We start from the raw sequence: 26,659 nt of genomic DNA on the forward strand, positions 1-26,659 counted from the left end.
ACCTACCCTGGAAGAAACAAACGTCTACCTCCCAGTATTTGAAAAGGTTAATACTGTTGTTGGAGTTGTTTGTGTCCCTTGGCTTCCCTTGGCACCAGGTTGTAACTCGTGCAGACAAAGCGCACCAGTGTGTGAGAGGACTGCAAACGTTCTGCTTACAGCTTTCCCAGTCATTCTCCACAAACTTGCCATGTGCGCTGTGGTGGTATAAATACACATTATTGGCACCGGCCGCCGCGACTCTCAGGACAACCGACCAGGAACGCCCCGACCCCATTACCTAAGAAGACATTCTCGTCCCTTGGATCACACTTGTAGCCAGTCAACGCAAAAAAGTAAACCAACAACAACATCCGAATGTATAAGAAGGGACTGGTGAAGCTCCCACGCTGACAGTGTTATCATGGAGGAGCAGAATAAAGTCATGCAGCGTCCTATTTTCCGTCGAGATGCCAAATGGGACCCGTTCCCAGACTGGCCGCAGCCGGGTGGGATCTTCTCTCAGGACCTGGGGCTGCCTCCCTTCCTGGAGCCCGGCGATGTGGACTGGCTGGAGTGGGCCAAGAAGAGGCTCGCGTCGTTCACTTGGGGGAAGACGGAAGGCCCCCCGCTGTCTCCGGTCAGCGGGCCGCACCTCGCGTTGACCCAGGGTGACCTGAAGCGGTTGACCGGCGGGGTGTCGGAGGTCAGCGCGGGGCAGGACGCGTGGAAGATCCAGATGGACGTGAAGAACTTTTCGCCCGAGGAGATCACGGTGACGACCAAGGAAGGCTACATGCAGATATCAGGTGGGCGAGGTGGGCGAGGTGGGCGAGGTGGGCGAGGTGGGCGAGGTGGGCGAGGTGGGCGAGGTGGGCGAGGTGGGCGAGGTGGGCGAGGGGGGCGAGGTGGGCGAGGTGGGCGAGGTGGGCGAGGTGGGCGAGGGGGGCTTCCATCAGCTCGGTTTGGTTCATTGAAATAACGCTGTGCTGTTTTTTGTTGTTGTAGGAAAACATGAGAAAAAGACGCATAACTATGGAACTGTTTCGAGGTGCTTCACGCGGAAATATAAGTGAGTTGAACATAAAACGAGAAACATTATTAGACTGTGATCACTAATGCTCTAATTTTATTGATTAATTGCAAGATTTGTCCGCTTTCGTTGTAGTTTTGTGGGATACAAGCATTTAAATGACCTCTGTTGATGAAGAAATTTGGAAATGTATAATGATCCATGGAAAATTAGTACTGTTGCCATTGCAATTAACAATTTAAAAGTAAATAGTTAATTTGCAAAAAACAGATACGGGGCAATTTACTTTTGATCTTTTAAATTTTTTTAATCTATTTCAGTGCAGCGCAAATGTCATTCCAGCCCCTCTTGCGCAAAACTCCTCAACTGTTATTAATACTGTGTGTAGAAGATATCAAAATGGGATCAAAAAGGAAAATAAATCTTTTGAATGGGAAAACATCCACAAAATGCTGCATAAAACAGGAAGCTAATATCCAATATCTAGAGAAGGTTCCACTTTTTTCATTGATTTCTTTCTTTCCAATATATTTTGATACATGCTAATATTTCTTTTCTGGCAAATAAACCAAGACTGTTTTGGTTTTCAGGGTGATAATGTTGGTATTGCTATTCTCATCTCTTTCTCTACAACTTGAACTACAAACATAAATGAAAAGAGACAGAACTTTTCAACCCACCATAACAAGCAGTGGATGTTATGTTTTTATATTAGAAAAGTGGTTTCAGTCAGATAGGGGGGGTGGGTGAAAACAACACAGGAATAATTAAACATGAATCAATCAAAATACAACTTTGAGGAAAGAAAGCATGCGGAAACAAACCCTCTTTAATATCTATAGATGCTGAGAATGCCCCTATGTGACTCTATCGCTCACATAGCAGTAGGATGTACATATTGAGCTCAGTTGGAGCGTTGATGACTGAAATGAGAGCTCTGTTTCCCCTCAGACTGCCACAGGGGCTGGACCTTCAGCAGGTCAGCGCCTCTCTCTCTCCTGAAGGGGTTTTGTTCGTTGAAGCTCCTGAGTCCAGCGGCACCAGCAGCGACGTGTCCACTGAACTGGTCATCCCTGTTCAAGTCAGACGAACCGCAGACCAGTGACAGCCTTGGCCACAGAGAAACTGATGTGATGTTTTGTTGTATCATTTTGTACAGCCGTTTAGTAAGTCATGCTTTGTTGACTAACCTACACTTTCCAACTGCTTTAACCAACTAAAATGTATGGGCTCAGTTTCTTCTGATGCAGCCTAGAAAGCAAACTTTTTATACATTGAACCGTGGATAGTATTTGCCACCATCCCAAACACACAGCACAACGACTAAACAGACGTAAAAGTGAATCATGAGTCATTCTGATCTACTGAACGTAATAATTTGTATCAGTTATAATCAATAACACCTTCAAGTTCAAGTGTTGAAAGGTCTTAACAACGTAATATATTTAGCATTCATGGGAGGTCTGAGAAAGCAGTTAGATATTTCAAAAAGGAGCAACTGTAAGGTTTGTCGCGCCCTCTAGGGGACACCTCGGGTAATCACAGGGTAATCCGGCTACGTTCACACTGCAGGTCCTGACGCTCAGTTCAGATGTTTTTCACCAATCAGATCTTTTCGTACGTTGCAGATAAAATGTGACTCAAATCAGTTTTCATGTGTGAACTTAAACAGCCCTAAAGTGTTTGATGTGGAGAAGTGGGACACGACCTTTTGTCTTTTGTCTTTGACACTTATTGTTGTTGCACTTTTCTTTTCTCTTTTTAGCTTTACTTCTGTTGTCTGGCAGGCATTTGAATTCTTGTCTTTACCTATCAAAAAGAATAATGTGGCACCTGTTTTATTCCAGTACAGATACATGTGATCTGGTGGTCAGACTGCAGTCACTTTGCAAAAGATCACATTTGAATCAGATTTAGTTCCACATATGAAAGCATCTCATTTGAAAAATCAGATTCTTCCTGTTCTTCATATTTGACCTGTGGCGTGAACCTATCTATGCTCTCAAAACTCCTCAGTAGACGACACAAGTCTATTTACCTTATTTTGTTCTTCTCTAAATCAATGAACTTGAACTCTAATAACTAATTATATGCTACATAAATACAACTATTGTTTCTATAGATTTACATAATCTTTGCAACTGATCATACCTTTATTTCATAACATCATACAACTACAAGAGTAACATTTTTTTAAGGCTAAGTTTTTTCCTTCCGACTAAACATTTAACATTTACGAATAAAGACTATTATTGTTCTATGTTGTTGGTATTTCTTTCATCGACACATACCTTAATGAGAGGCATATAGGCCTAGAACACATTTCAGGTAAAACTGTATTTCAACTGCAAGAGGGAATTCAGGTAATTGAAAACCACACACAGTTCAGCACCAACAGTTACAGAAATCTTCCAGCAATCAGCCCAAATGAATTGATCTGTGCAAACGGATTGACTTCTTATCAGCCAAATAAAACGTGCTATTTGAGTGCGTTTTGATGATGCCAATTGGGAAACTGTGAAGGGGGCAGGTACTTGTGGTCAAATAGGAAATGACTATTACTATAACAATGATGTAATGTATTTGTTTGTTTGTGGCAATTGGAATCTGACGCCAGCAGCTCACTGGACGCACTCCCACTGCGTTCCTGATCAAGTGTTGGCCATTTTTCATTACATTATAGATCTGGTGGTTGTAGTATCGAGCTAAAAATCCGTGCTCTGTTCTTGTAGTAATGCAGTGTCTCTTTAAAGGAAGGGGAGTGTAGAAGAGGGATAGAGCAAAGCGATGAATAGAAGGCACCAGAACCACCTACCATGACCAAGTGCGCTGCAAATGTAGGACACAAATTGGTGTGGAATACAAACGACTCATTGCGCGACACGTTCGGACCAAACCATGAGTGGATGTGCCTTACTTTGCGACCGAGATCTTTCTAAATCAGTCCACACATGCGGTCATCATGGGAACGCGGGACGGAGAGCGGTTTTTTCTCGCCAATCTTCTAAAAAGGAAGAGGAGACAAGAAGTAAAATGCATGTGTGTGGAGTATCAATGGTAGGCATTGCATAATCCAAGCCGCAGGATAAAGGAGCTCCATCTACTCTAGCTGCCTGGCTTCTCCTTCTTCTGCATCGGTGCCTGCACTTGTTTGGCGATGCCCTTTTCTCTCTTAGGAAGGACTTAGCGAGGGAAAGGATGTGTTTGAAGCTGGATGTGTGCTGCATTCAGGGAGATTCGCCAATCACTGAGGCCAGGGACGAGGCAGTGGTTACTGTGTCGGGCCTGGGAAGCATCCAGCCCCACTATCTCCTCCTTTTCCTCCCCTCAGCAGGACCATGCTTGCGTGAGGGATGAGGCTGTGCACAGGGACACCAGGCCAGAACTGCGGCCTACTTCTCCTCCTCCTCACAAGAGCCGGTCTCCCGACTGCAACACCTCTGAACACATCGCCACCGTCAAATCAGCATATTTGGTACACGCTCTCACACACACACACACACACACACACGCGCGCTCTCACACACACACACACACACACACACACACACACACACACACACACACACGCGCGCTCTCACACACACACACACACACACACACACACACACACACACACACGCGCGCGCGCTCACACCCTCACACACGCTCGCGCACACACGCGCGCGCTCACGCACACACACACGCGCGCGCTCACGCACACACACGCGCGCGCGTGCGCGCGCACCCTCACACACGATAGTGCGTGTATCAAAAAGAGGAGGAAATGAGATACGTGTGCGTTTGTGCGTGTGCGCGTCAGTGGATGTGAGTTTATGACAGAGCGTGCACAGGCGGTGGTGTGCGCGGTGTCTGTGTTCTCAGCTGTACATCTGTAGTCATGGCAACCGCAGCCTGTTCTACCTCAGCGTCGCCTCAGTCGTTTATGGAGCCATAAATGTGCCCCTAGTGTTAGGTCAGATCCTGACGTGCGTGTTCCTTCATGAATGAAGAATAGTATAACATTACACATTTGTTTTTTATGACTTTACTTAACTATCAATTTAGATATAATAACAAAAGTTAAGATGCATGGAACAAAAGTTATTTGTATTATAGCCTACAAAGTTGTATTTACAGCTGCAAAAACTTTATAAGTTCACCTAAATGTTTTGCATATTGTGTCCCTCCCTCTCTCCTTCCTCTCTGGGTCTCAGTCCGGACACCGTCTCAGTCCGGGGTCACAGTCTCTGTCCGGGGTCACAGTCTCTGTCCGGGGACACAGTCTCAGTCCGGGGACACAGTCTCAGTCCGGGGGCACAGTTTTCTGGGTGCACAGTCCGAGTCTTGGTGCACGGTCCCAGTCTGGGGGCACAGTCTCAGTCTGGGGGCACAGTCTCTGTCCGGGGCCACAGTCGGGGCATAGTTTCAGTCTGGGGGCACAGTCTCTGTCCGGGGCCACAGTCGGGGCATAGTTTCAGTCTGGGGGCACAGTCTCTGTCCGGGGCCACAGTCAGGGCATAGTTTCAGTCTGGGGGCATAGTCTCTGTCCGGGGGCACAGTCTCAGTCTGGGGGCACAGTCTCAGTCCGGGGGCACAGTCGGGGCATAGTCTCTGTCCGGGGACACAGTCTCAGTCCGGGGACACAGTCGGGACACAGTCTCAGTCCGGGGGCACAGTTTTCTGGGTGCACAGTCCGAGTCTGGGTGCACGGTCCCAGTCTGGGGGTACAGTCTCAGTCTGGGGGCACAGTCTCTGTCTGGGGCCACAGTCGGGGCATAGTTTCAGTCTGGGGGCATAGTCTCTGTCCGGGGGCACAGTCGGGGCATAGTTTCAGTCTGGGGGCATAGTCTCTGTCCGGGGGCACAGTCTCAGTCTGGGGGCACAGTCGGGGCATAGTCTCTGTCCGGGGGCACAGTCTCAGTCCGGGGGCACAGTCGGGGCATAGTCTCTGTCCGGGGGCACAGTCTCAGTCCGGGGGCACAGTCTCAGTCCGGGGGCACAGTCTCAGTCTGGGGGCACAGTCTCAGTCCGGGGACACAGTCTCAGTCTGGGGTCACAGTCTCTGTCCGGGGGCACAGTCGGGGCATAGTCTCAGTCTGGGGGCATAGTCTTCTGGGTGTTTGTGTCTGCTCTTTCACCTCCTGCTTCCTCTGTCTCTGTAGGTCAACAGGTAGATCCAGGAGCATGAGCAGGACTTTGAGCTGCGGGTGCAGATGTCTGGGTATAAGCGCATGCGGCGGCAGCACCAAAAGCAGCTGATCGCCTTAGAGAACAGGCTTAAGGCCGAGATGGACGAGCTCCGGCTCCGACTGCAGAAGGAAATAGAGACTCATTCCAACAACACGTACATCGAACTGGAGAGGCTGGCCAAGCGGCATGCTGCTCAGACGGACAAAGAGGTATGAAAGGTGCAAAAAGTCTACTGCAAAGAATCTGTGAACAACACTGTCATGTCTCCACACAGATGAAGACCACTGCATCTGAGGAGCGGAGGATCCAGCAGCAGATCGTTGCTCAACAGAAGAGGGAATTGACTGCTTTCTTGGAGAGCCAGAAGAAGGAGTACAGACAGTGCAAGGACAAGCTCAAAGATGTATGGCCTGAAACTTGTACACTCTATTTATCTATTTTATTATAGCAAATTAAAATATTATGTCTGTCATATGACATAGCAAACAACATAAACGATGAAATTATTAACTAAAATGGGGAATATCCCCACCTCGTCTCAATGTTTGTAACGTAATGTGCTTGTATGCCAGGAGATGAGTGAGGACCCTTGTACGCCTAAAGAGGAGAAGCAGGAGCGTCTGTCACGACACAAAGAGACAGTGCAGCGCTCTCAGGCCGATGAGGAGGCTCATGTTTTGGCCCAACAGAGGCTGGTGTACGACCGCAGCTGCAGAGCCCTCAAACGCCGATCACTCATCCGGAGGCACGAGTTCGAACAGGAGCAAATCAGAGAGGTATAGTTTTAAATGATCTATCAACTTAACAAAGCCAGTGTATCCACTCCCACTTACAGGGAAATGTTTCTAGTCGTTTCTGTTACAGAATAGCAATTAATTTATCTTGAGCAATTTATCAGTATTCCTTGTTATCCAATGTTGAGACATTTCAGAATAAATCTATAGATCTAATAAACAATCTTCTTTATCAATATGACCATAGACAATTGTAATGTAATAATGATATGTTATGTTCCAGGAACTGAACAAGAAGCGGACACAGAAAGAGATGGAGCATGCGCTGCTGATCCGACACGACGAGTCCACACAGGACCTGGAGCAGCGGCAGCTGCAGATGCTTCAGAAACTGCGAGCAGAACTGATGCGGCTACAACACCAGACTGAGCGGGAGAACCAAGAGGAGTACAACAACAGGCGGGCAAGGGAGCTTCACAGGAAACACTCCCTAGAGAAGAGGCAGCAGCCCAGGGACCTCAAGGTGCACATCAATCTGAAAAAATAGATTAAATAAATATACTGGTACTAAACAATAAAACATTTATCATAGTAAAAATAAAACGCAATAAAAAAGCAAAAATACAAAACAAAGGACCACACAAAACTCACGCTGATTTTAAAAAAACAGAGAATAAAAGTGGATCTTAAGAGACTTCATTAATCCTTCTTCCTTCCCCTCCTTGTGTCTTGCTACAGACGATAGAGATGCAGATCAAGAAACAGTTCCAGGACACATGTAAAGTGCAAAATAAACAGTATAAAGCTCTGAAGAATCACCAGCTGGAGGTTTCTTCTAAAGGTGACCACAAAATCCTCCTGAGGAGCCTCAAAGACGAGCAGACGCGCAAACTGGCCGTGCTGGCGGAGCAGTACGAGCACAGCATCAACGAGATGATGGCCTCACAGGCGGTAATTATTATTTTAAGTTGGGATAAACTTATTTATCTGAACAACGATTACATTCAATGACATATCCACTGACAATAAATGGATATGTTTATATGTCTGAAAATTGTTTTAATTTAGGCTGCCCCAAATAAATTGTCTGTTTGCTGTAACCCGACCCAACATTTTTCAAGTGGGTCGGTAGGTAAATTCCATTTTTTGACCCGCAGCGACCGCCAGGGGTCAGGCTTCAACAGTCAATGACAGAAAACGTCTCGATCAATCCGATCGGGAGACTAAATCCCACGATTTTAAGATATTTCAATCGACCTTTTGTATGCCGTTATCCTTTATTTTGGTAGCGAGGGCGAGCGGGGGAAACATGCCGAACATGCGGGGGGCACGGGCGCCGCCATGTTTTTTGTGATTACGCTGCTGGGCGTGTTTCAATCCCAGAATGCAAAGCCCAGGTCAAATTTAACATGAAGCGACACCATGATGCAGAACGACGTGAGCGGTGACCAGACCAGTGGACAGACGGAGGCAAACCAAACAAAAATTAAGAACATTCAGGTTTCCTCCTGTATGGTCTATTCAATACAGAAGTATATGGAGCATCGCAAGTGTAAATGTTCATGCGCCGTGCAAGAGTAGTTGACTAGCGCGATAAAATTAATCTACACAGCGCTTTTGAAGAGAATGGTAGGTGACTTGGCGAAATATCAGAAAAACAGAAGAATTTGTTGTAATTTTGACAAAATGCTCATTTGTTATTTTTTTTTTGTAGGCTGTCGGCCGGGTTACGGCAAATATACATAATATTTTGCTCAACCTTATAGAAATTAAAATTTGGGATTAAATGGTACGTTTTATGTTGGCACTGCACTTTCTGGCCGGTAAAATGTTTTATAAGAATTTAAATTATTCCACCTTGCCCAGTGTTAAAGTACAAGTTGTATTAAAATGTCATAAACATTGACATGGCTTTGTCCGCAGATACAAGGTAAATATGTTCAAATTAAATACAGCTTTTTTTGATATAATGCTGATTTATTCTATTGACACGATGGCGAAGTGTCTGCTGAGAGAGAACTTGGTTTATTTACTCACCTCGGGAAAGCAGGAAAGGAGGTCAGAAGGAAGTGTTTGTCCACTTGGTGTGGGCCGGAACCACTGGGAAGCGTTAAGAGAGGTCAAAGGGCAGACAAATGGCGGGAAGTTTGTTCTACCATACATAAGCTTGTGTTAGACTAGTTTCAAGGAGTTTCCAGATTGTAATAAACGTCTTCTGAGCTGAACATCAGCCATGGCCTGTCCGTGAATTGAGAAGGAGAAAAACGTTGAACTATGCAGGTTAAAGCTCTTACAATGCAGGTTCAGTTGTGATTGTGGTTTCTTTTGTAAATAATTAAAAACACAGCCTACATAGCTTACTTTTTTTTTTTTTTTTAAATCTGCTGTCACTGGGGCACTTTTGTCATCATAAGCCTCTGTCTGTGGGTGCTCGCTGACCTCATACTCCCTTACAGATGCGTCTGGAGTCCGAGCAGGAGTCTGAGGTCCTGGCTCTGGAGCAGCAGCTGAAGCAGGAAATGGAGCTGCTGGATGCGTACCAGAGAAAGACCCAGGCCCAGATCGAGAGTCAGCACGAGCGCGAGCAGCAGAAACTCCAGCAGAAGGTCTCCATCCGCAGAGCACACCTGGAACAGAAGGTAAGACCAAACACATGGAGTATATTCACCAGCAAATACTCATGTTACTGTAATTGAGTTGATTTTTTGGGTAATTGTTCTTTTGTTAGTAGATTTTCAAACCTGTACTTCAAAACTCTAACCATGTAATTGTAATTAGTTACTTTTAAAGTAATCTCATCACTGTTCCTCTGCTCCTTTCTAAACCTACATACTCACAAAACGTCTCTGCATTGCCCGCTCTGACTGGCAAAGGCTCTGAGCGTATACAGGGTGAAGTTTAATAAACGGTTTTATATAAAACATTGATCCAAAAGGATGAACTATAAAGCATAGTTTGAATTTTAAACATGAATGTGTCATAAAACAAGATAAAATGATTGTGTTCTTTCGCATATTTGTAATGATATAGTAATGATTTGTGCCGACAGATTGAAGAGGAACTAGCAGCACTTCAGAAAGAACGCACAGAGAGGATAAAGCAACTGTTTGAACGACAAGACAGAGAATTACACACTTTTGACACAGAGAGCCGCAGCCTGGGCTTTGGCAGCTTGGGATCTCTGGACTTCCCCAAAGAAGACAACAGATGAAAGTGGACAAAGCCAATAATGGACTACATATCTGTGCTCTGCTCACACTCGACCAAGGACGCTACTTCTTCTAACGCTGACCAAGTCGGATATACCTTTCTCTTTTACTTTTCTTCAATTAGATATCGGATCTTTAAATCGAGGTGTTATGTGCAATGAACAACTTCTTTTGTGAAGCTGGAAAAAGGGGGAAGTATTATACAAACAGATGCAACAACAACAACAACAACAACAACAACAACAACAACACAGCAGTAATTCAAGCCTAGTCAGTGTAACTTCAAACCGACATGTGTTATAAAAGAAAAACTGACTCCTCAACGTCATTTCCACTTTTTTGGTATGAATTGAACAAATCAGGAAAATTTTAGTACAACGGGCACTTTGTTACATTTTGAGTAGAAACTTCATGTTCATACGATGCTATGTGTGTGTTACACGGAAGGACAATGTGGAATGTGAGCTGCGGACTCCCGTGGTGTTAAGCTGCTTCGGTCTGTTTATCGTTTGACGACACTTCACTATCTTTGATTGATTTGCTGTATGCTTAGAATGTTAATATTATTGTATAGGGTCCACCAAATACAGTGAGAGATGACTTCAATGATTTCCCTTCTGGCCATTCATCACATGCTTATGCACACAGTATACTCGACGACAGACAGTCCTTAATTTATCTTTATTTGATATAAGGTTAATTGGCTACTCCAGATCACACTTGGTAAATCTGCTTAATATTGCATGCACTTTAAGGACAAATTCAGGTTGTGAAGTGAAGCATGAATCTGTTTGTATATAAAAGTGGTCATAGCTTATATCTTTTCAGTTTATGAACACTGAACATACAGGCGCCATCTTTCAACACAGATCATCTCACGAATGCCTTCTTTTAAGTTGTGCCTGATGCAGATTTGAGTTCAGTTTATTTATGTATTTATTTTACCATGATTTTTCTGAGCTAAATGTGTGAATCATTTAATGTTCACTAATCAAAGTTCTTGTAAAGGAAAATGGTGAGAATTGTGCTGTATAACTTTTGATATGAATATTTGTACATGAGAATATAGATGATACAGAAACACTGGTGTATTACCAATTACAGAGCTTACAATAAAGACTCCGTTTTCTTTTGTAATGTAGAGATACAATAGCTCAGTATATTGCTATAGGTCAAATCACTAGACTGTCCGATTGTATAAATGCTGGTGAATGAAACCGCACTCTTCTTATACAGTTTCTGCTCAACGACCAACACAACACGTGCGTCTGAATTGAGAAATTTGTGTCTAAAGATCAGATATTTTTGCCATGAAAATTATGGTCATTGAACAGGTTGCACAATGTTTCCATTTAAAAATAAATGGAAAGAGAATTGTTCGGTGCTTGATTTATAATATCACCTTTAGCCTTGTAGGTTTTGTCCTGGAGAGAACGTTAATTTTGACAAAGTGTGAAGAATTCTGAACCCTCCCTGAGTTAAAACTCTGCTATAAGTTTGTCATGACATTTTCCCCAAATGAAGTGGAACACTCTAAAAACTGAGAATCATGTATGAAAAAATAAATACTATTTTAAATCATGGGTTTGCTCTTTAAAACATGATGGTGTTCAATGAGACGTTTCTCTGTGTTACGAGCATTTATTCTTTCTTTGGTTCTGTGATAAACAAACAATGAATGATGAACTGCTATGATTTGAGTAGTTTATTTTTTATCCGCCCTACCTTATGGTACAGATATGGCCTAAAATGTAGTATTTGCAGTAGTAGCATTTGATGTGATACTACAATCTATGGGGATTTTAATGAAGTCAAGTTTACATTTCATACTTGAATGCATAGTTTTGGTTCTATTCGTCTAAATGTGTAACAGCTGAAAGTCAATACAAACACTTCCTGCTCACACTATATAACTACATTTAAAAATAATTGGAAAATTCATAACACTTGATTAAACAGTGAAGTATATTGTTTTTGTTGTCGTTGAAGGGCTTGAATTTCACATGATTTATGCTGAAAAAACGGTTACTAGAAAGCTTTTACATTCAACTGGGGGGGACTTTCCTTAACAGCCACACCCACCACTATTTCCTGTGCAGTTCAAAGCCATAGTAAACGTAAACGACATTCTGATGAAAAATAAAAGCGATGTCCCAATCAACATCCTGCGTCTCATGACAGTGCACTGCTGAGCTTTTGTGACCGAGTTTCTCTGTAATGCGTTCTGATGTGGTCACACTTCGGAGTAACTGTAACTGTGCGACTGTGGTTTGCCTATATCGTCTCATTGACTGAAGTCTACTATCACTTTACTGTCAAAAGTTAAGAGGAGTACAGTAATTAGTCCTCGACAATGGCTATGTTCTATGCACATCAAAATCGGATTATTTAAATCACACACAAACCACAAAATCTGATGTGAGTCTGATCGGAGCAGGGATCGTGATCATTAAGAAATCACATGTTTGCACTGTTGACATGTCATTTCAATAATCTGACCCAAAAAAATCAGATGATGATCAGATTTTTGGTGTGCATGGAAAGATAGCCACTGTTCAGCAAATCAGACTGCTTCAAAATGGGTTAGGGTTAGTAATCAGATCAGTAAGAAGTAGTAGTAGTTGTTTTTTACTAGATTATATTGATGATAATGATAGTTATATGTTATATTCTCCATTCAGTATTTCGTTAGTACAATAAATTAAGCTTCATATATATTTAAATCACCAGTCTTCACCGCTGTCTGGTTCTCACACATAAATTATAAAATGTTGAGGGTTTTTCTTCAACATTGGCAGTAAATCAGGTTGTCGTTTCCTTGCAGTGTTTGGCTTCTTCACCACAGGCTCCTGAGATCCCCTGGGCCCTGTGGAAAGCCCCTCAGAGCAGGAGGATGCCAGGGCATGGTTAGACTTGACTCTACCTGTGGCACTGCTGTGGTGGCACAAACATCTCTCTCAGACGCTCAGGGCCGGTGAAAGGTTTCAGAGTTTGTTAGAGTTTCAAACGCCTGTTGTTTCTAGACCAGCAAAAACAGAAAGGGACTAAAATATAATAACAAAACATAAAAAAAAAAAAACATAAATAGCAAGTTCCGCTGGTATTTATTTTTTCAAGGACAATCTGCTATGATAAAAGAATGAGTCCAGCGCGTGTGGCTGTGATGACATCAAGTAGAGTTTGAAATAATGACTCAAAATAAGAAATTACATTGTCGTAACCATTTACATGATAACGTCTATTGTAAACCACAATCTCGGATGACGTAATCTTCTTGTGACACATAAATTCCATGTCAACACACAGCTCAGTACACCTTGTTATTCTGACAGCCTCATGTGCTCATCAGTGTCAAACCAGTGTCAACTTTTACGCACTCAAAAAATTATAGATTGAGAAATCCCAGACTTCCTACATAGATGCGCACGTACGGTATTTTGCTGAAATGACAAAGGCAAACTCGTGAGAAAAGTTGATAGAAATAAGCAGGATTACGACCCTAAACCTTTTAATACTGTAGATATCCGTCATCCATAACAAAATGTTTGGGTAACAGGAACAGAAACTTAAAAACACAACTTTTCTCTGAATTAGTAGTTACTATGCATTTTTAAAACCTTAAATGGTCACAATAGAGAGCACAACATCCTACGATATTTCTAATTCAGATGAATGAGTGTGATTCATCTGACGCTATCTATTTGTGTACAGTGTAAAATCCCATTCATGGTGTTCTGTTTTCTGATTAACACCTGTTGTCTTGTTTAACACCTCTAGAGGGCAGTGTCTGAAATAAAAACGTGGTCTTCAGTCCATCAAATCTACATTATCTTGACGGCTGCCTCATAAATAATGATATTGTATTTTCAGTCCTAAGTCATGCATCCATTCTCCACATGGGCACACATTTTGGTGCCAAAGTCGTTTTGCCTCCCCTTAGTGGTCAGTGGCTGTAATAATATTGAGACCATGCCCATACATGTCTGTTCAAAGGGCAGGCACATGTCCACTTATTTGAACTCAGCAAAATGAGCAGAGCAATGAAAAAAAAAAACTCATCTGAAGAAGGAGGACATTCTGGGAAATTCTGTTGTTTCACTGAGAGCACGTCACTTCCTCTTATGACAAATGTGTGGTTTTTGCCTTAAAAAAAGTTATAAAAGAGTGTGATTATGACAAAGTCGGGGCAAATGGCCTGTGGTACTGCAAGAAGAATGAATGGACATGTAAAGAGCATGTATTTTCAACTATACACAAAAACAGCAGCAAGTAAGTGATGCTTCTACTTTTTAATTAAGACACTTTGATACATCTTATTCTGCAGTATGTGAGTCTATGCTATTTCTATGACATTTGTCCGCATGACAGTTTTTGAATTTGGTATGAAAAATGTTCAATACTAGACATCTTTGATACATAATACCTAATCTTATGAAAGAAACGAGTCTGTGTCATTCTTAAAGAGTTTTGTGGCTTTGTGGACCTGTGGCTTTGTGAGCTGGGATGTTCTCTAACCTCTTCCTTCTGTTCTCAGCATTACTCTCCCTTATGCTCATGATGGTTTTTGATACGACCATAATGGTGGCAGCCAGCAGGACTCAGCAGTGTGGGAACTCGCTCCTGCAGGCGCTGAAACTTGCAAGATTGGTACAAAAGGAATCTGTGGACATAATCAGAACATATGTGAGTACAGTGATTCTGCTGTGGTGAATTGTGATTGTGCAGGGACTTTACCATCACCACCATGTGTAGTAGTAGAGGAGCCATTCTAGCATTGGTGCTGTAGGTTGAATGTTGAATCTGAGACTGTCTAAAGTCTAGAAATGTTATATGTGTGATAAGCTATGCAACTGAAATATATTTAGTTATTATAATTACATAAATTAGACATAAACTCTTGTTATATATATATATATTACTGGTCATAAGCCTTGGATTTGTTTCCTTTAGTCTCTGCATTCTGTGTGTTTTCTCATCAAACTGTTGCTTGTTGTGTTGTAGAAAGCCGCTCAGGGGGACCTGTCGGAGCTCATATGTAAAGTGACTCTTTACGGGCTTCCAGATCCAAACATCTCTGGTTTAGAGCCTTCTGAGCAGATCAGCAGCATTCACACAAGCTTGCAGGAGTTCAGTCCACATTTCAGAAGAGTCTATGACCAGCAGACGGACTTGCAGCTCGCAGACAGCCTGCTGCTGCTGCAGTTAAACTTGATCAGGGGCCGCAGCCAATACCTGGACGTTCAGATCAACCATGTGTATCAGGACCTGTTTCCAAACTCACCTCCTCTGGTGCCAGACTCGAGCGGTGGAGCTACGTCACTGCCTCCACCTCAGAATGTCTTTCAGCAGAAGGTCTACGGCTGTGTGGTGCTCAAAACATACAAAGAGTTCCTGTCAAATGTCTGCAAATATTTAAGGACCCTCAAAAATCAAATGTGTGGAATGAATATACGACGTGTCAACAAAACCTTTTTCTAAGGCTGGCCTTGGAAGTGGAATTTAATATTTTGTGAGAAGATGAAAAAGTCACTGGTTTAAGATAGTAAGCTGAAGGTGGCTGGTTCACCAGAGTTGATATCAAAGACTATTTAAGTTATTTAATATTTATTTTCACTATTTTTGAGAAATGTCAACAATACAAAAATGTACTATATATTTAAATATGTTTGAATTTGTTCTTGTTATTTGTTATTGCTTAGTGTGAAAAGTGTCATTATCTGAGTAAATCTTTTTACATTTATTTGAGTAAATGTTCTGAGTTGTTTAAGATTCAAATAAGTGTCTGAAAGGTTATTCCGTGATATGTTAGAGGAGAATCAGGAAGCTCTTGAGACGCTGACAGTGTAATATGAGCCTTGTGACACATGTGCCCATCAGATAGGAAACATTTCATGAAACTGGCGGGACGTCTGGGCAGTCACAAGGTGTACTGTATATAGTATGTATATATTCTGTTGCAACTTCATTTAAAATCCAAGAAAGAACTGCAACAGGAAACGACGAGGAAGTTAAATGTGAAGAAAAGGCATAAATGTGTTAATGTTGTGGTAATTTGGGGGGAAATGTAGTAATGCTTAACATAACTTTCCTCACATCACAAGTTTTAGGGAAACTGGAAGTGGAGGGGACTCATTCTGGGTCATGAATCAAGTTCCTCGTTATAACCCACTTTTATTTTAAGCACCAGGCCAGAGGCTATCTCAGGGCAACAGCTCTCTACAAATGCCCCACGAAAAGATTGTAAGCCGTTACTACAAGTGTTGACAACTTATGATTTAGCCAGTGCAGCAGTGTCAAGGCAAACGCACGATGCAGCACCAAAAGACCGAATTATTAATGTCAAAACAATAGCAGAAATCCACCATCAATATTGTAGATCACATTTTTATTTATAAATTATGAGTTGGTTAATTCAGTGAGTAAACATTTGAAAAAATTAGTACTGTTGCTCTCTGCAATAAAGATTATATTAACTCATCAAACAGACCGAAACAGTCAATTCACACGTGTATCAGCTCCTTATAAATAAATAAATAAATATATACACTGTATTTTTGAAAACATCGTTCACGTCGTCACAAAAATGCAGTACATAATTCTGACCGTAGATGGCAGTATAAGACAAGGATGACAGGTTAAAGTGCAGGAGGCAGCTGGTGTCTTTTCATATATTGCTTGAGTTAGTTATTATTGATATAATAAAATAAATCATAGAATTGACAACCTGTGTTAGTTACATGAGGATACAATGTTAATGCATGCTGGTGTATTTTCATCAATAACAGGATCAGTCTTGAATTTATTTTTCAAATTGTGGATCATGTTTAAATCTCTATATGTCTGAATAAAGCAAACCGAACATGAATGCACCAATGGAACTACTACTTATCTTATAAAATCCATAAATATGTCGCACCACTTTAAAATGCGCAAGGCAAACTTCAGTCAGCACGTTAGTAATAGTTGAAGGTTATACGTTTTCTTATGGCTTATAAGGATTTCATAAGGCAAAGTAAAGGGCAATAGAGGAGTGTGGCGCTACACTGTTCATGGTGGGGAAAGTCACCCGGACACAAACGAAACAAAAGGGAAATGGAGCCAAGGAAGAATGGGGTTTCTATCCCTTCTGTGTCTGGACTGTCTGGAAAACTTCAAAGGGTTTTCAAACACCACTACATTCCTGTTTACTTTAAACCCATCAATACACTAAGGCAGAAACTGGTTCATCCCAAGGACAAAATGCCCACACAAAAACAGAGTAATGTGGTGTATTCCATTCATTGCAGTGAAATGGAAACGACATTGGGGAAACAAAACAACCACTGCACTAAAGATTGTATCAACACAGAAGATACTCTTCCACTGGTTTGTAACCTGCTCTCCATCTTCATCTAAAGCCAACAAATCACACTTTGGAGGACTGAGAAGTTTTACATTTGAGGAGGGAGAAAGAATGGATTCAAAGCAGTGAAGGAAACCATTTATGAACGAAACCTGTTCTTTGAAGAGAAATTCAGTCTTTTGTCACCTGGGCAGAGACCTAACCTGTCAAATGCTAACGAGGTACTTAGCTCAGACCACCCAAACTGTAGGTGAAACTGGCGGACTAGTAAACAAAGCAGTGTTAGTAATTCCTCCCTGAGTGCAGGACTCATTTGAGCTCAGTAGAGTATAACTGCTCGCGTCTCAAACTATTTTTGTCAGATTGAGAATGACTTTCAGATGGAAGTCGAAACAAAAAACAGTGTCTGGATGACGACCACCGCCTGGACGAACGAGGGATTGCATTGTCTATTCTGCACTGACCTTGGGGGCTATTCAATTCATATTATACAGTAAAATAAAGTTTAAGGGAAAAATATAACTAACATTCGGCAAATCTAATATATCTTCACTAAAAAGATGACCTAAACATCACTTGTTTCATTGTTGCGGGAAAATTAACTTGTTTTGCCTATAATAGAAAACTCAATATTGCAATCTATACGTAGTATGTTATGACAATACAATCACAAATAGCTTGATATGTAAGTCAATTTAGATTGAATGTACAGTAAAGTATAGTTCACCTCTATTCTTGAATATAGTTATTTATAGTCTATATATAATAGCATGACTATTATTTAAGGCAGTTCTAAATAACATGCATATATTCTATAGTTATTGCTCATGAAACTTCTTTACATTAAAGAAAATAATGTTTCAGTCTCTGCTAGGTTGCATAGTAGTTTCAACTGAAGTAAGGCATAAACGTATAACAAGCAAAAGAGATTATGAAATAAAACGTTTTCATAATCTAAAAAATTCACAGCGTCTCTTGTATTGCTCTCACTTGCACAGTGTTGTGGCGTTCACCTTCAAAAAATGGATGCTCATTTTGTGTTCGATGTCAAAGCCACTCAGCAGCTGCAAGAACCATTTTAGTCATTTTAGTCAGATAATTAAGGGATTAATCATTAGTACAGACAGATGATGTATATATTTACAGTGTGATACAAACCTTAAAGAAATGTTCAAATGTGATTCCTTCATAAAATTCATCTGGTTCCTAGAAAAAAGGACAGCTTTAAAAAGACTTTGAACCTGTAACAGTAATACCTATAACAACTACCAAAATTCCTCTAATAACAACTGTAATACCAGTAATAACAACAGTAATACCTGTAATAACTACAATAGTACATTTAATAACAATTATACCTCTAGTAACAACAGTAATACCAGTAATAACAACAATAATACCTGTAATAACTACAATAGTACATTTAATAACAGTAATACCTCTAATAACAACAGTAAAACTTGTAACAACAACTGTGATACCTACAATAGCTACAGTGACACCGGTAACAACTACTCTATTACATGCAATAAGTATAGTAGTACTTGTAATAGCTGTACAATCTGAATCTCACCATGTGCCCCACAGATATACTGGCCACTTCCAACATAGCTGCATCTGCAATGCTTTTGGCGGTTTCCTTTCCCAGCGCTCCACTGCGAGACAACAGCTCCTCCACCACCTGCACGAGGTTAACAGAGGCACAAATATGCTCATTTGTTCAGTAAATGTTTTAGTTAATTTTTATTTATACAGTCATTAAATGTGGGCAAGATATAAAATATTTTAATTTTGTTTTGAAGATGCAAAAACTGTGTTGTCTTTATAATATGTCTTCATGAAATCAATTATCTTTATACATTTGAGTTCCTAGGTTCCTCTGCCTAAGTTCCAAGGCATTCGAGTTCCTAGGTTTGAAGACATGTTTTACCACATTTCTTTTGATTTTTACATAATATTGCCGGACTATAGTTCTTGGGATACTTAATAAAATATTGGGATTATTCTTTATTTGCCCACCCCTGATAGTCATTTACGTCCAGTGCTTACATGTCTGTACTCCTGCAGCGTTATCGTTCCATCGTTGTCAGTGTCATGCATATTAAACAAAACTAGGAAGAAAGCCACATTAGTCAGTATGTTTCCTGGTGTAACTTGAGCCTTTTTGTGCAGCTCACATCTGAGTTTCTCCTTCCTCACGCTCTCACGCTGCTCCTCTGTCATGCTGTGGCGCGGGGGCTTGAAATGAGACATAACCACCAGAAACTCCTCAAAACCGATCTCCTCCACTGGGCCCTCTGCGCTCTGACTGAAGTTTCTGAAAAGATAGTACAATATAGTAAAGGTCGAGTTCACAGATTACACCCACTTTCCAACTAACCTCCGGTCAAAGAAGGCCTCTATTATCTGTGCACGGATAGGATTGCACGCCAGATCAGGGATAGCATTCAAGTCATCTCTCCTGCAACAATGATGAGCACAGTGTTTTTAAGGAGTGGCTTGTAGTAGTTGTGAGAGAAAATACAACCTAGTTGGTCTCAAGCCTGTTTGGCAGGTTTTTACGTTTCAAACAAATGCCAGACTCATGTCCCACACACGCAAAACATGACACACACTGACATGTAAACAACCAGCATGAGTTACTGTCGTTGCCATTGTAGGAAGCGTACCGAAGAGCGTCTTCATTGTGGCTCAGCTGCTTGAATCTTTTGTGCAGCACAGCGATCTGCTCAAATGAAACTAAAAGAAAACACAGGAAACAGGAAATGTATTAGTTGTGTGTCTTTTCAGCGGTGCGTCTTTAAGGAATTAAACTACTGACTCAATACTATAGCCCTGCATTATTATTAGCCCTACAGTATGTGAATAGGCTGGCTGCTGTATGCAATGATTATTTGGATATTTATATTTATGCAAAACACAAAGGTTTGCAGCATCTGTCACCTGTTGCCTGCCAAACATAACAAGTGGATATATCATTGAAATGTAATATTGAACAATTGCACTTGTATGTTCCAGGTTTATAGCAGTTAGAATTTGCATTTAATCCGCTAAATGATTGAAGGCTGTGAGGCACACATTGAAAGCAGTTGTAGAAGAGGTTATAATTTGACCGACACTAAAGCAGTGTTTTTGCCGTGTTATTCTAATCCCTCTATTGTCATATTTTGAATAATTCACAAATAGCCCTGCGGCACAGCTCGTGCGTGTCTCTCGCGGGCCTGTCCCCTCATTAGGACAGGGGCTTGTGTAACATCAGAGCCTTTACTCACATCCAGTCCTCTCGGCCAGGTCGCTGTACTCCGGCTGCACAGGTATGGACTGCAGCGCTCCCATCTCTGCGCGATGTCCCGGGACGCCGCGGAAAAGTGCGTAGTGCTGGCGTCTGGAAGGAGCTGGACGGGTTTGTCAGCGTCTACGCCGGGCATTTCACCTGAAGGAATGTGGGGGAGCTGTCGTGTTTCCCTCGGTCTCCTGCAGCTCTCATCGTCCCGCAAACAGCGCCGCGGCCGGTGAAAACACGCAGCGACCAACAGGCGCGCGCGCGCTCAACAGGCGTCACTCCTCAATTATTAAACACTTTGTCTTTGTGTTGACGGGACGTGCCGAGGCCATGGCAGAGGCCTACTCACGGATACATTACACATACACATGATCCCAGAGAACTCACACGGCTTTGCGTTTTGTAGTAGAATCAAGTAGAGTGTTCAAATGTAGCACTGTGCAGGCAGATCCTTTATGATGGAATGTAGGCTATAGATATGGCATATTTTTGAACAAGAGAGGCATTCACTTTTCACATTCTATAGATTTCTATGTGAGGAACAATGGTGTTGACATTGCTATGCTTCCGCTCACTGCAGGTCATCTATAAAGAAACCTGAGAGCCTGTACTATAAACTTGTACTGACGATATGAACAAATACAAAATGCCTTTTGGAGACACCAATGAAGTTTGCAGCAAGAAAAACACACAATGTCACCTTGACTTTTCAGGAGGTCAATGAGTCACTGCATTTAGCTACGAATGGTCTTGTTTTTGCACTTATCAAAACCACAAGAAATGCCTATGTGTTACTTTAGTTTGAGGCTTGTTCAAAGGTTAGATTGAAAAAGCACAGGTTATGTGTAGTGAGAACAATCACCACATGATGGCAGCATTTTATAAAACAAGCTTTTCAGCTGATGGACTGATAGACCGGAGTAGGCTGTAAGAACTATACCAATAGTCTTTATTTATCCCCTTCATCTTTGCTCTATTATTTCCGTTGAAATAACATTTTGACCTCAATTTGTATTTGCTGTTCATTTCAGTCACATGACATTTTGAGCACTTTTGCCCATTCAAAATACAGAATATTATCATTTCAGTGGGTAACAGCTCCACATTTTCATCACTGTGAAATGAATGGATGTCATTACGGTAAAAAAAAAACATTCCCAGAACAAATGAATCGGTTTAAAATCAATCTGTCCTGAATAAACATTTATTTTCTCCAATCCGCCTGTGCCCTTGAGATGCTCCTTCTGTTGTGGCTGTAACGATGTGATGGTTTGAAATGGATCTAGATAAATCTGGTGAGGAGGGACTGAGGATGGCAGAGCGTTGTGGCACAGGTGTGGGGCGGGGCCGTGTGTGGTTGTTTTGCATGCACAGGGTCCGTTAGTGTGGAGTGTGTTACCTCCAGAGTGAGACAACATCTGCTCAGACACAGGAGACACCCAGGGGTGAGGGACACGACCCACCTGTCTGCACCGGTCTGCACCTGTCTGCACCTGTCTACTAAGTGAGTTGGAAAGTTTTTTTGGAAAACTACTACTCGAGTAATTGTAAGAGTCAAGTGTTTTCGAAGGCTACAGAACATGGAAAATAAAAAGTAAATCATATCTGAAGGAGGGCTGAGAGTAATGTAATGTTCAGATCATTTCATATGTCAACATAAAGCTTTTGTCCCTGGAAAACTTACTCAGTGGGAAGAGGAACAAAATATTTGACGGTGCAAAGTTCTTTCAACCCACAACAATCACTACTTTCTGAAGCTATTATCAATTCAACAAAATTTATTTTTGTTGCACCCCAAATCACAACAGCAGTTTCCCCGATGTGGGCGCCCCAGGACTGTTGATTTAACAAACAGAAAGTCCGAAAACAACAAGAAAGTTCAGTGAAACAGTAACAATTCGTGATGATAGAGGATGAACTTTGTGCTAGATTTTGTTTAAGCACATAATAAATCATGGACAAGGCAAGGCAAGATCATTTATAGGACACAATTCGTACACAAGGCAATTGAAAGTGCTTGACATAACATATCTGTAATCTTTAATACATGAGAGAACAGATTGGGCCAGGTGGAGACTAATTGGGTCTTATATGCTCAGGCTCAGACCTTTGTTACAGAAACAAACACTTTAAGCTTCAGCGCTTTAATGTGAAACAAAATTTCTCTCTGTTCTGTTTGTTTGTAATGAGAAATCTTCTTTCTTCGATGCCAACACCTCATTTTGATTTATCTTGTCACCCAAAGCTGCTCTGATACCTCTGAATCCATTTATCCACAGAGACAGGGAGGCAATTTCTGCAGAATAATTGTACTCAAAAGCGAGATACAGATTCTAACACTTTCATGACACAGCTCTAATCGTTTGTTTTATTTCAAACAGAAAGGAGTCTGTGGCAACTTGCAATTTAGCCCCATTTTCACAAACATATGTTTTGTCCACTTTCTACTTTCTGCAACGTGGTAAAGTAAGTCTTGATTGGTATTTGAATATTACTGTATAAAGTCCTACAAGGCATGTTTTAACTGACCCCCCCAGACTTATCTTTTTTCATTTAAGGATGTAAGCTTCTTAATAAACAGACCAAACACTACTCAGGAAAATACTGCTTGTGGGAGAAACTGTGGTTGTCAAGTGGCTCATCATAATCATGTGTATTTAATTCATAAATACTGGACTGATATTAATGAGGGACTGCAAACTGTCTTTGACACCGATATTCGTTTGTAAAAATGCACCAATGGAAGTGATAGATGGATACCTGTGGAATGTACCTTTGGCCGCAGCAAAAAAAAAAGCAATAACATGGAGAATTGGAAATGAATGAGAGGCCGATGGAGCCGACGGTCAAGGACACATTTATCAGATACTGGGACAGATGGGACCGATAGACAAGGGACCTCATTTTATTTTCTGGTTTATTCTTTGGTCTACTCTATTTCCTTTTGATATTGTCTTTTCACTCTCTGGTCACATATAATATACTTACTTATATACTTTCGTTAATAAATTGCGGTCAAATTTCAGAGGTGACTCACTCCAGAATTTAAAAAACACCTGGAGAGACGCTCACACAAAAGGGACCGCATTGGAATAATCTTCACGTCTTCGTGGTTTTACAGATAAGGACAAGACTTTTTGAGATCTGAAAATGTGTCATGTCAAAAATAGATAGGAAGCACTGCAGAGGCTGGACGGACCACACTCTGATCTCCAGACAGAAAGAAATCAATTTGAGGCTACGAGCTTGGTACAGCCGAGAGAAAGCTTACAGTGAGCCAGCCACTAAACTTTGATTTCAAAAGTCCCTGATCCATCTATCTTTTTGGAGGCTTTTTTGTCTGCCTGAGATCCAGGCCCAGTGTACAATAATTCTTCTGAATCATTTGCTTCACCTGAGGAATGCCCCCATCTGTCACCAAGAAGCTGGAAATAAGAACACAAATCTGCTACAGAGCTACATGATGATGTCATCTTAGTAAACTCATAAATCACAATGTACTTGTTTTTACATTCTTTCAATAGTAGACCCAATAAAGCCACATCATTTTAGAGACTACTCTACAAATGTAACTAAAGTTTTGAAATCAGAAAATCATCCGAATTCTCAGAAGATTGTTGTCCAACAATCTTTTAGTTAAAGCTATCCAGTAATTGGATGTTAAAAAATAAATGAAACAAAATATGACTTTGATTATGCAGTAATCACGTAAATTCATCAAATCAGGGGTGTACAAAAGTAGTAATTGTAAATTTTGGAGAAATCTGCAATTATAATCTAAACAACAAATATTTGTATGTGATACAGCCTCGTCTGTGGCCTGAGTTGGCCTAACTATCTGAGTTAGATAGCCCTCGTGCTATCCCTCGTGCCTTTTTGAGATTGGCATCACAGGTTCTTGTCCTCAATTAAATTAAGGGGAAGAAATAAAGAAATAAAGAGAAAAACAACATTTATATTATCTTTTTCACATGAACAGTTCTGTGATTTTCAAGTTATTGCTGAATATTCTTCAGATCTGAGGACAGTCTTTACTTAAGAAAAAAATAAAGTTTGGCCTTTATCAATGACCAGTCTTTAAAAACAGACAAAATACCAATTTCGTTCTTTCTCAAAACTCATAATCTCCTTCACACTGTGGGTCTCTAGTCTGCTGCAACACTCCAATGGTTGATGGATTTGTGTCATAATCCTACGTCCTGAGTTAGAGTTCATGTCTTTTATCCCAACAGATGTCAGCAGAAAACACTTAACAATAATCAAGAGTGATTATGTGACTTTTACAACAGAATAATATCCACCGCGCCTGTAACTATATTGACTTATTGACACTTCCACTTTCCTCTACAAAACAAACAAAAATGTGATTTGGATATTGGCGTGTCTCAGTCTATATCCCGAGGTGTTTGTGAGCCCAAACCCCTCATACTTGTTTTGCTAAATGAAATGCTGCTATAAATTTCTGCAAGTTGCCCATGGTGAAGTGCTTGGAACTTGCTCTGAGGATAAATCATAGTGTGTGGTCGTTAACTCCTCTCCAAAGATATGTGTCTGTTTTTTAAATTTTGTTATTACAGGGCGAAATAGAAAAGGTCATAAGCATGCACATTAAAGGACAAATATTATGCATTATTTGTGTTCTTCTTAGCCATTAAACCTGCACTTGAGCACCTTTAGTTTGGCATCTCATGTTTTGGCTCAGAGGGAATTACAACAGGTTAAAAAACAACAACTGCAAAGTTCTCATGGAAATGCAAAGAAGTACCGGTATGCAGTTGTAATAACCGTGATTTGACGGGAGAAATTCACAGAACGAGATGGCGAGGATTTATGGATCTAAAAGCAGCAGATAATATTCTCAAAGCCACGTCACAGATTGAGAAAACGTCAGTTATCGAGGAGATTAAAAACGTGTTTTTGACGGTCCGAGGAGATATTTTCTAACCAGGACGCATGAAACTGGTGCGAATGCAGCAAAATGTTACTCCAGGTATGTTTTTGATGAGGGATCAATGTTAGAACATGGTTTAAAAACTCAAAAAAGTACATTTTGCACAATATGTGTCCTTTAAAATACCGTCATTTAGAATCTGAATCAGAATCAGAATCAGAATCAGAATCAGAATCAGAATTAGAATCAGAATCAGAATCAGAATTAGAATCAGAATCAGAATCAGAATTAGAAAGGGTTTATTGCCATTTGTTAACAGAATTCACAAACATAGGAACTTGTCTTAGTGATTCGGTGCAACATAAAACAATGAACAATGAATCAGTCAAAAGATAAACAATTTAAGTCTACTATAGAATAAAAATAACAGTAAGCTATAAGATAAAAAATAAGAATAAAAATAATAAATAAAATAGGCTTAATATGTACACAAATTTATAGTTGAGTTTACATCTGTAGTGTAGAAAGTTAACAGTGCAGTGAGTGATTAAATTATGGTTAAGGTGACAATGTTTAGGCAGTGTTCATGAGTCCAACGGCAGAGGGAAAGAAACTGGCCTCCTGCTTGAGGGGAGTGGCCTCCTGCTTGAGGGGAGTGGCCTCCTGCTTGAGGGGAGTGGCCTCCTGCTGGAGGGGAGTGGCTCAAATAGTCCATGTCCAGGGTGAGAAGGGTCGGCTGTGATCGGACCTGCTCGTCCCAGAGCCCTGGAGACGTACATGTCCTGCAGAGATGGAAGTTCGCGGCCTATCACCTTCTCAACCGAGTGTACAATGCTCTGTAGTCTCCGTTTGTCCCTGGCTGTGGCTCCAGCGTACCACACGGTGATGGAGGAGGTGAGGATGGACTCTATGATGGCCGTTTAGAATTGCACTATCATCTGCGCTGTCAGCTTGGCTTTCCTCAGCTGCTGCAGGAAGTTCATCCTCTGCTGGGCCTTCTTGATGAGGGAGCTGAT

The 26,659-nt window shown here is 41.3% G+C and overlaps 4 protein-coding genes across 5 annotated transcripts; 3 read left to right on the forward strand and 1 right to left on the reverse strand.

Annotated features, from left to right (window-relative positions):
* Window positions 1-63: 63 nt before the first annotated feature.
* Window positions 64-3,272, forward strand: LOC140368429 (heat shock protein beta-1-like). The gene is made up of 3 exons (XM_072455462.1): window positions 64-788; window positions 988-1,051; window positions 1,964-3,272. The coding sequence occupies exons 1-3, from the start codon at window positions 404-406 to the stop codon at window positions 2,115-2,117; spliced, it is 603 nt and encodes a 200-aa protein (XP_072311563.1). The 5' UTR covers window positions 64-403; the 3' UTR covers window positions 2,118-3,272.
* A 465-nt stretch (window positions 3,273-3,737) lies between these two features.
* Window positions 3,738-11,708, forward strand: taok3b (TAO kinase 3b). 2 transcript variants are annotated; one of them, XM_072455465.1, is made up of 8 exons: window positions 3,738-4,487; window positions 6,157-6,393; window positions 6,459-6,587; window positions 6,760-6,960; window positions 7,202-7,441; window positions 7,657-7,869; window positions 9,375-9,557; window positions 9,968-11,708. In XM_072455465.1, exons 2-8 carry the CDS (start codon window positions 6,208-6,210, stop codon window positions 10,127-10,129), a joined length of 1,314 nt encoding a protein of 437 aa, XP_072311566.1. In that variant the 5' UTR covers window positions 3,738-4,487; window positions 6,157-6,207; the 3' UTR covers window positions 10,130-11,708. The 2 variants fall into 2 exon arrangements, with proteins under 2 accessions (XP_072311566.1, XP_072311565.1); XM_072455464.1 differs by having other exon boundaries at window positions 3,740-4,487; window positions 6,757-6,960.
* A 2,583-nt stretch (window positions 11,709-14,291) lies between these two features.
* m17 (IL-6 subfamily cytokine M17) lies at window positions 14,292-16,927 on the forward strand. Its single transcript, XM_072455466.1, has 3 exons — window positions 14,292-14,396; window positions 14,662-14,810; window positions 15,129-16,927. The coding sequence occupies exons 1-3, from the start codon at window positions 14,300-14,302 to the stop codon at window positions 15,603-15,605; spliced, it is 723 nt and encodes a 240-aa protein (XP_072311567.1). The 5' UTR covers window positions 14,292-14,299; the 3' UTR covers window positions 15,606-16,927.
* Window positions 16,928-18,091: 1,164 nt separating this feature from the next.
* On the reverse strand, window positions 18,092-20,961 carry tescb (tescalcin b). The gene is made up of 8 exons (XM_072453989.1): window positions 20,742-20,961; window positions 20,139-20,208; window positions 19,850-19,930; window positions 19,647-19,786; window positions 19,519-19,580; window positions 19,043-19,150; window positions 18,628-18,675; window positions 18,092-18,533 (listed from the first exon to the last, which is right to left on the reverse strand). The coding sequence occupies exons 1-8, from the start codon at window positions 20,803-20,805 to the stop codon at window positions 18,456-18,458; spliced, it is 651 nt and encodes a 216-aa protein (XP_072310090.1). The 5' UTR covers window positions 20,806-20,961; the 3' UTR covers window positions 18,092-18,455.
* Between the last annotated feature and the right edge of the window lie 5,698 nt (window positions 20,962-26,659).

Source organism: Eucyclogobius newberryi, unplaced genomic scaffold (genome assembly GCF_026437365.1).
Source record: "Eucyclogobius newberryi isolate DKJ021-1_F unplaced genomic scaffold, fEucNew1.0.hap1 SCAF_2, whole genome shotgun sequence".
Classification (NCBI taxonomy): domain Eukaryota; kingdom Metazoa; phylum Chordata; class Actinopteri; order Gobiiformes; family Gobiidae; genus Eucyclogobius; species Eucyclogobius newberryi.

Bases quoted from the DNA above. Each gene is read 5' to 3' on its own strand.
- LOC140368429 (XM_072455462.1), top strand. From the start codon at position 404: ATGGAGGAGCAGAATAAAGTCATGCAGCGTCCTATTTTCCGTCGAGAT. The intron at 789-987 runs GTGGGCGAGGTG...TTGTTGTTGTAG, and splicing joins AGGCTACATGCAGATATCAG to GAAAACATGAGAAAAAGACG. The intron at 1,052-1,963 runs GTGAGTTGAACA...GTTTCCCCTCAG, and splicing joins TGCTTCACGCGGAAATATAA to ACTGCCACAGGGGCTGGACC.
- taok3b (XM_072455464.1), top strand. From the start codon at position 6,208: ATGTCTGGGTATAAGCGCATGCGGCGGCAGCACCAAAAGCAGCTGATC. The intron at 6,394-6,458 runs GTATGAAAGGTG...GTCTCCACACAG, and splicing joins CTGCTCAGACGGACAAAGAG to ATGAAGACCACTGCATCTGA. The intron at 7,870-9,374 runs GTAATTATTATT...ACTCCCTTACAG, and splicing joins AGATGATGGCCTCACAGGCG to ATGCGTCTGGAGTCCGAGCA.
- m17 (XM_072455466.1), top strand. From the start codon at position 14,300: ATGACAAAGTCGGGGCAAATGGCCTGTGGTACTGCAAGAAGAATGAAT. The intron at 14,397-14,661 runs GTAAGTGATGCT...TTCTGTTCTCAG, and splicing joins ATACACAAAAACAGCAGCAA to CATTACTCTCCCTTATGCTC. The intron at 14,811-15,128 runs GTGAGTACAGTG...GTTGTGTTGTAG, and splicing joins TGGACATAATCAGAACATAT to AAAGCCGCTCAGGGGGACCT.
- tescb (XM_072453989.1), bottom strand. From the start codon at position 20,805: ATGGGAGCGCTGCAGTCCATACCTGTGCAGCCGGAGTACAGCGACCTG. The intron at 20,209-20,741 runs GTGAGTAAAGGC...GTTTTCTTTTAG, and splicing joins CCTGGCCGAGAGGACTGGAT to TTTCATTTGAGCAGATCGCT. The intron at 19,931-20,138 runs GTACGCTTCCTA...TCATTGTTGCAG, and splicing joins CACAATGAAGACGCTCTTCG to GAGAGATGACTTGAATGCTA.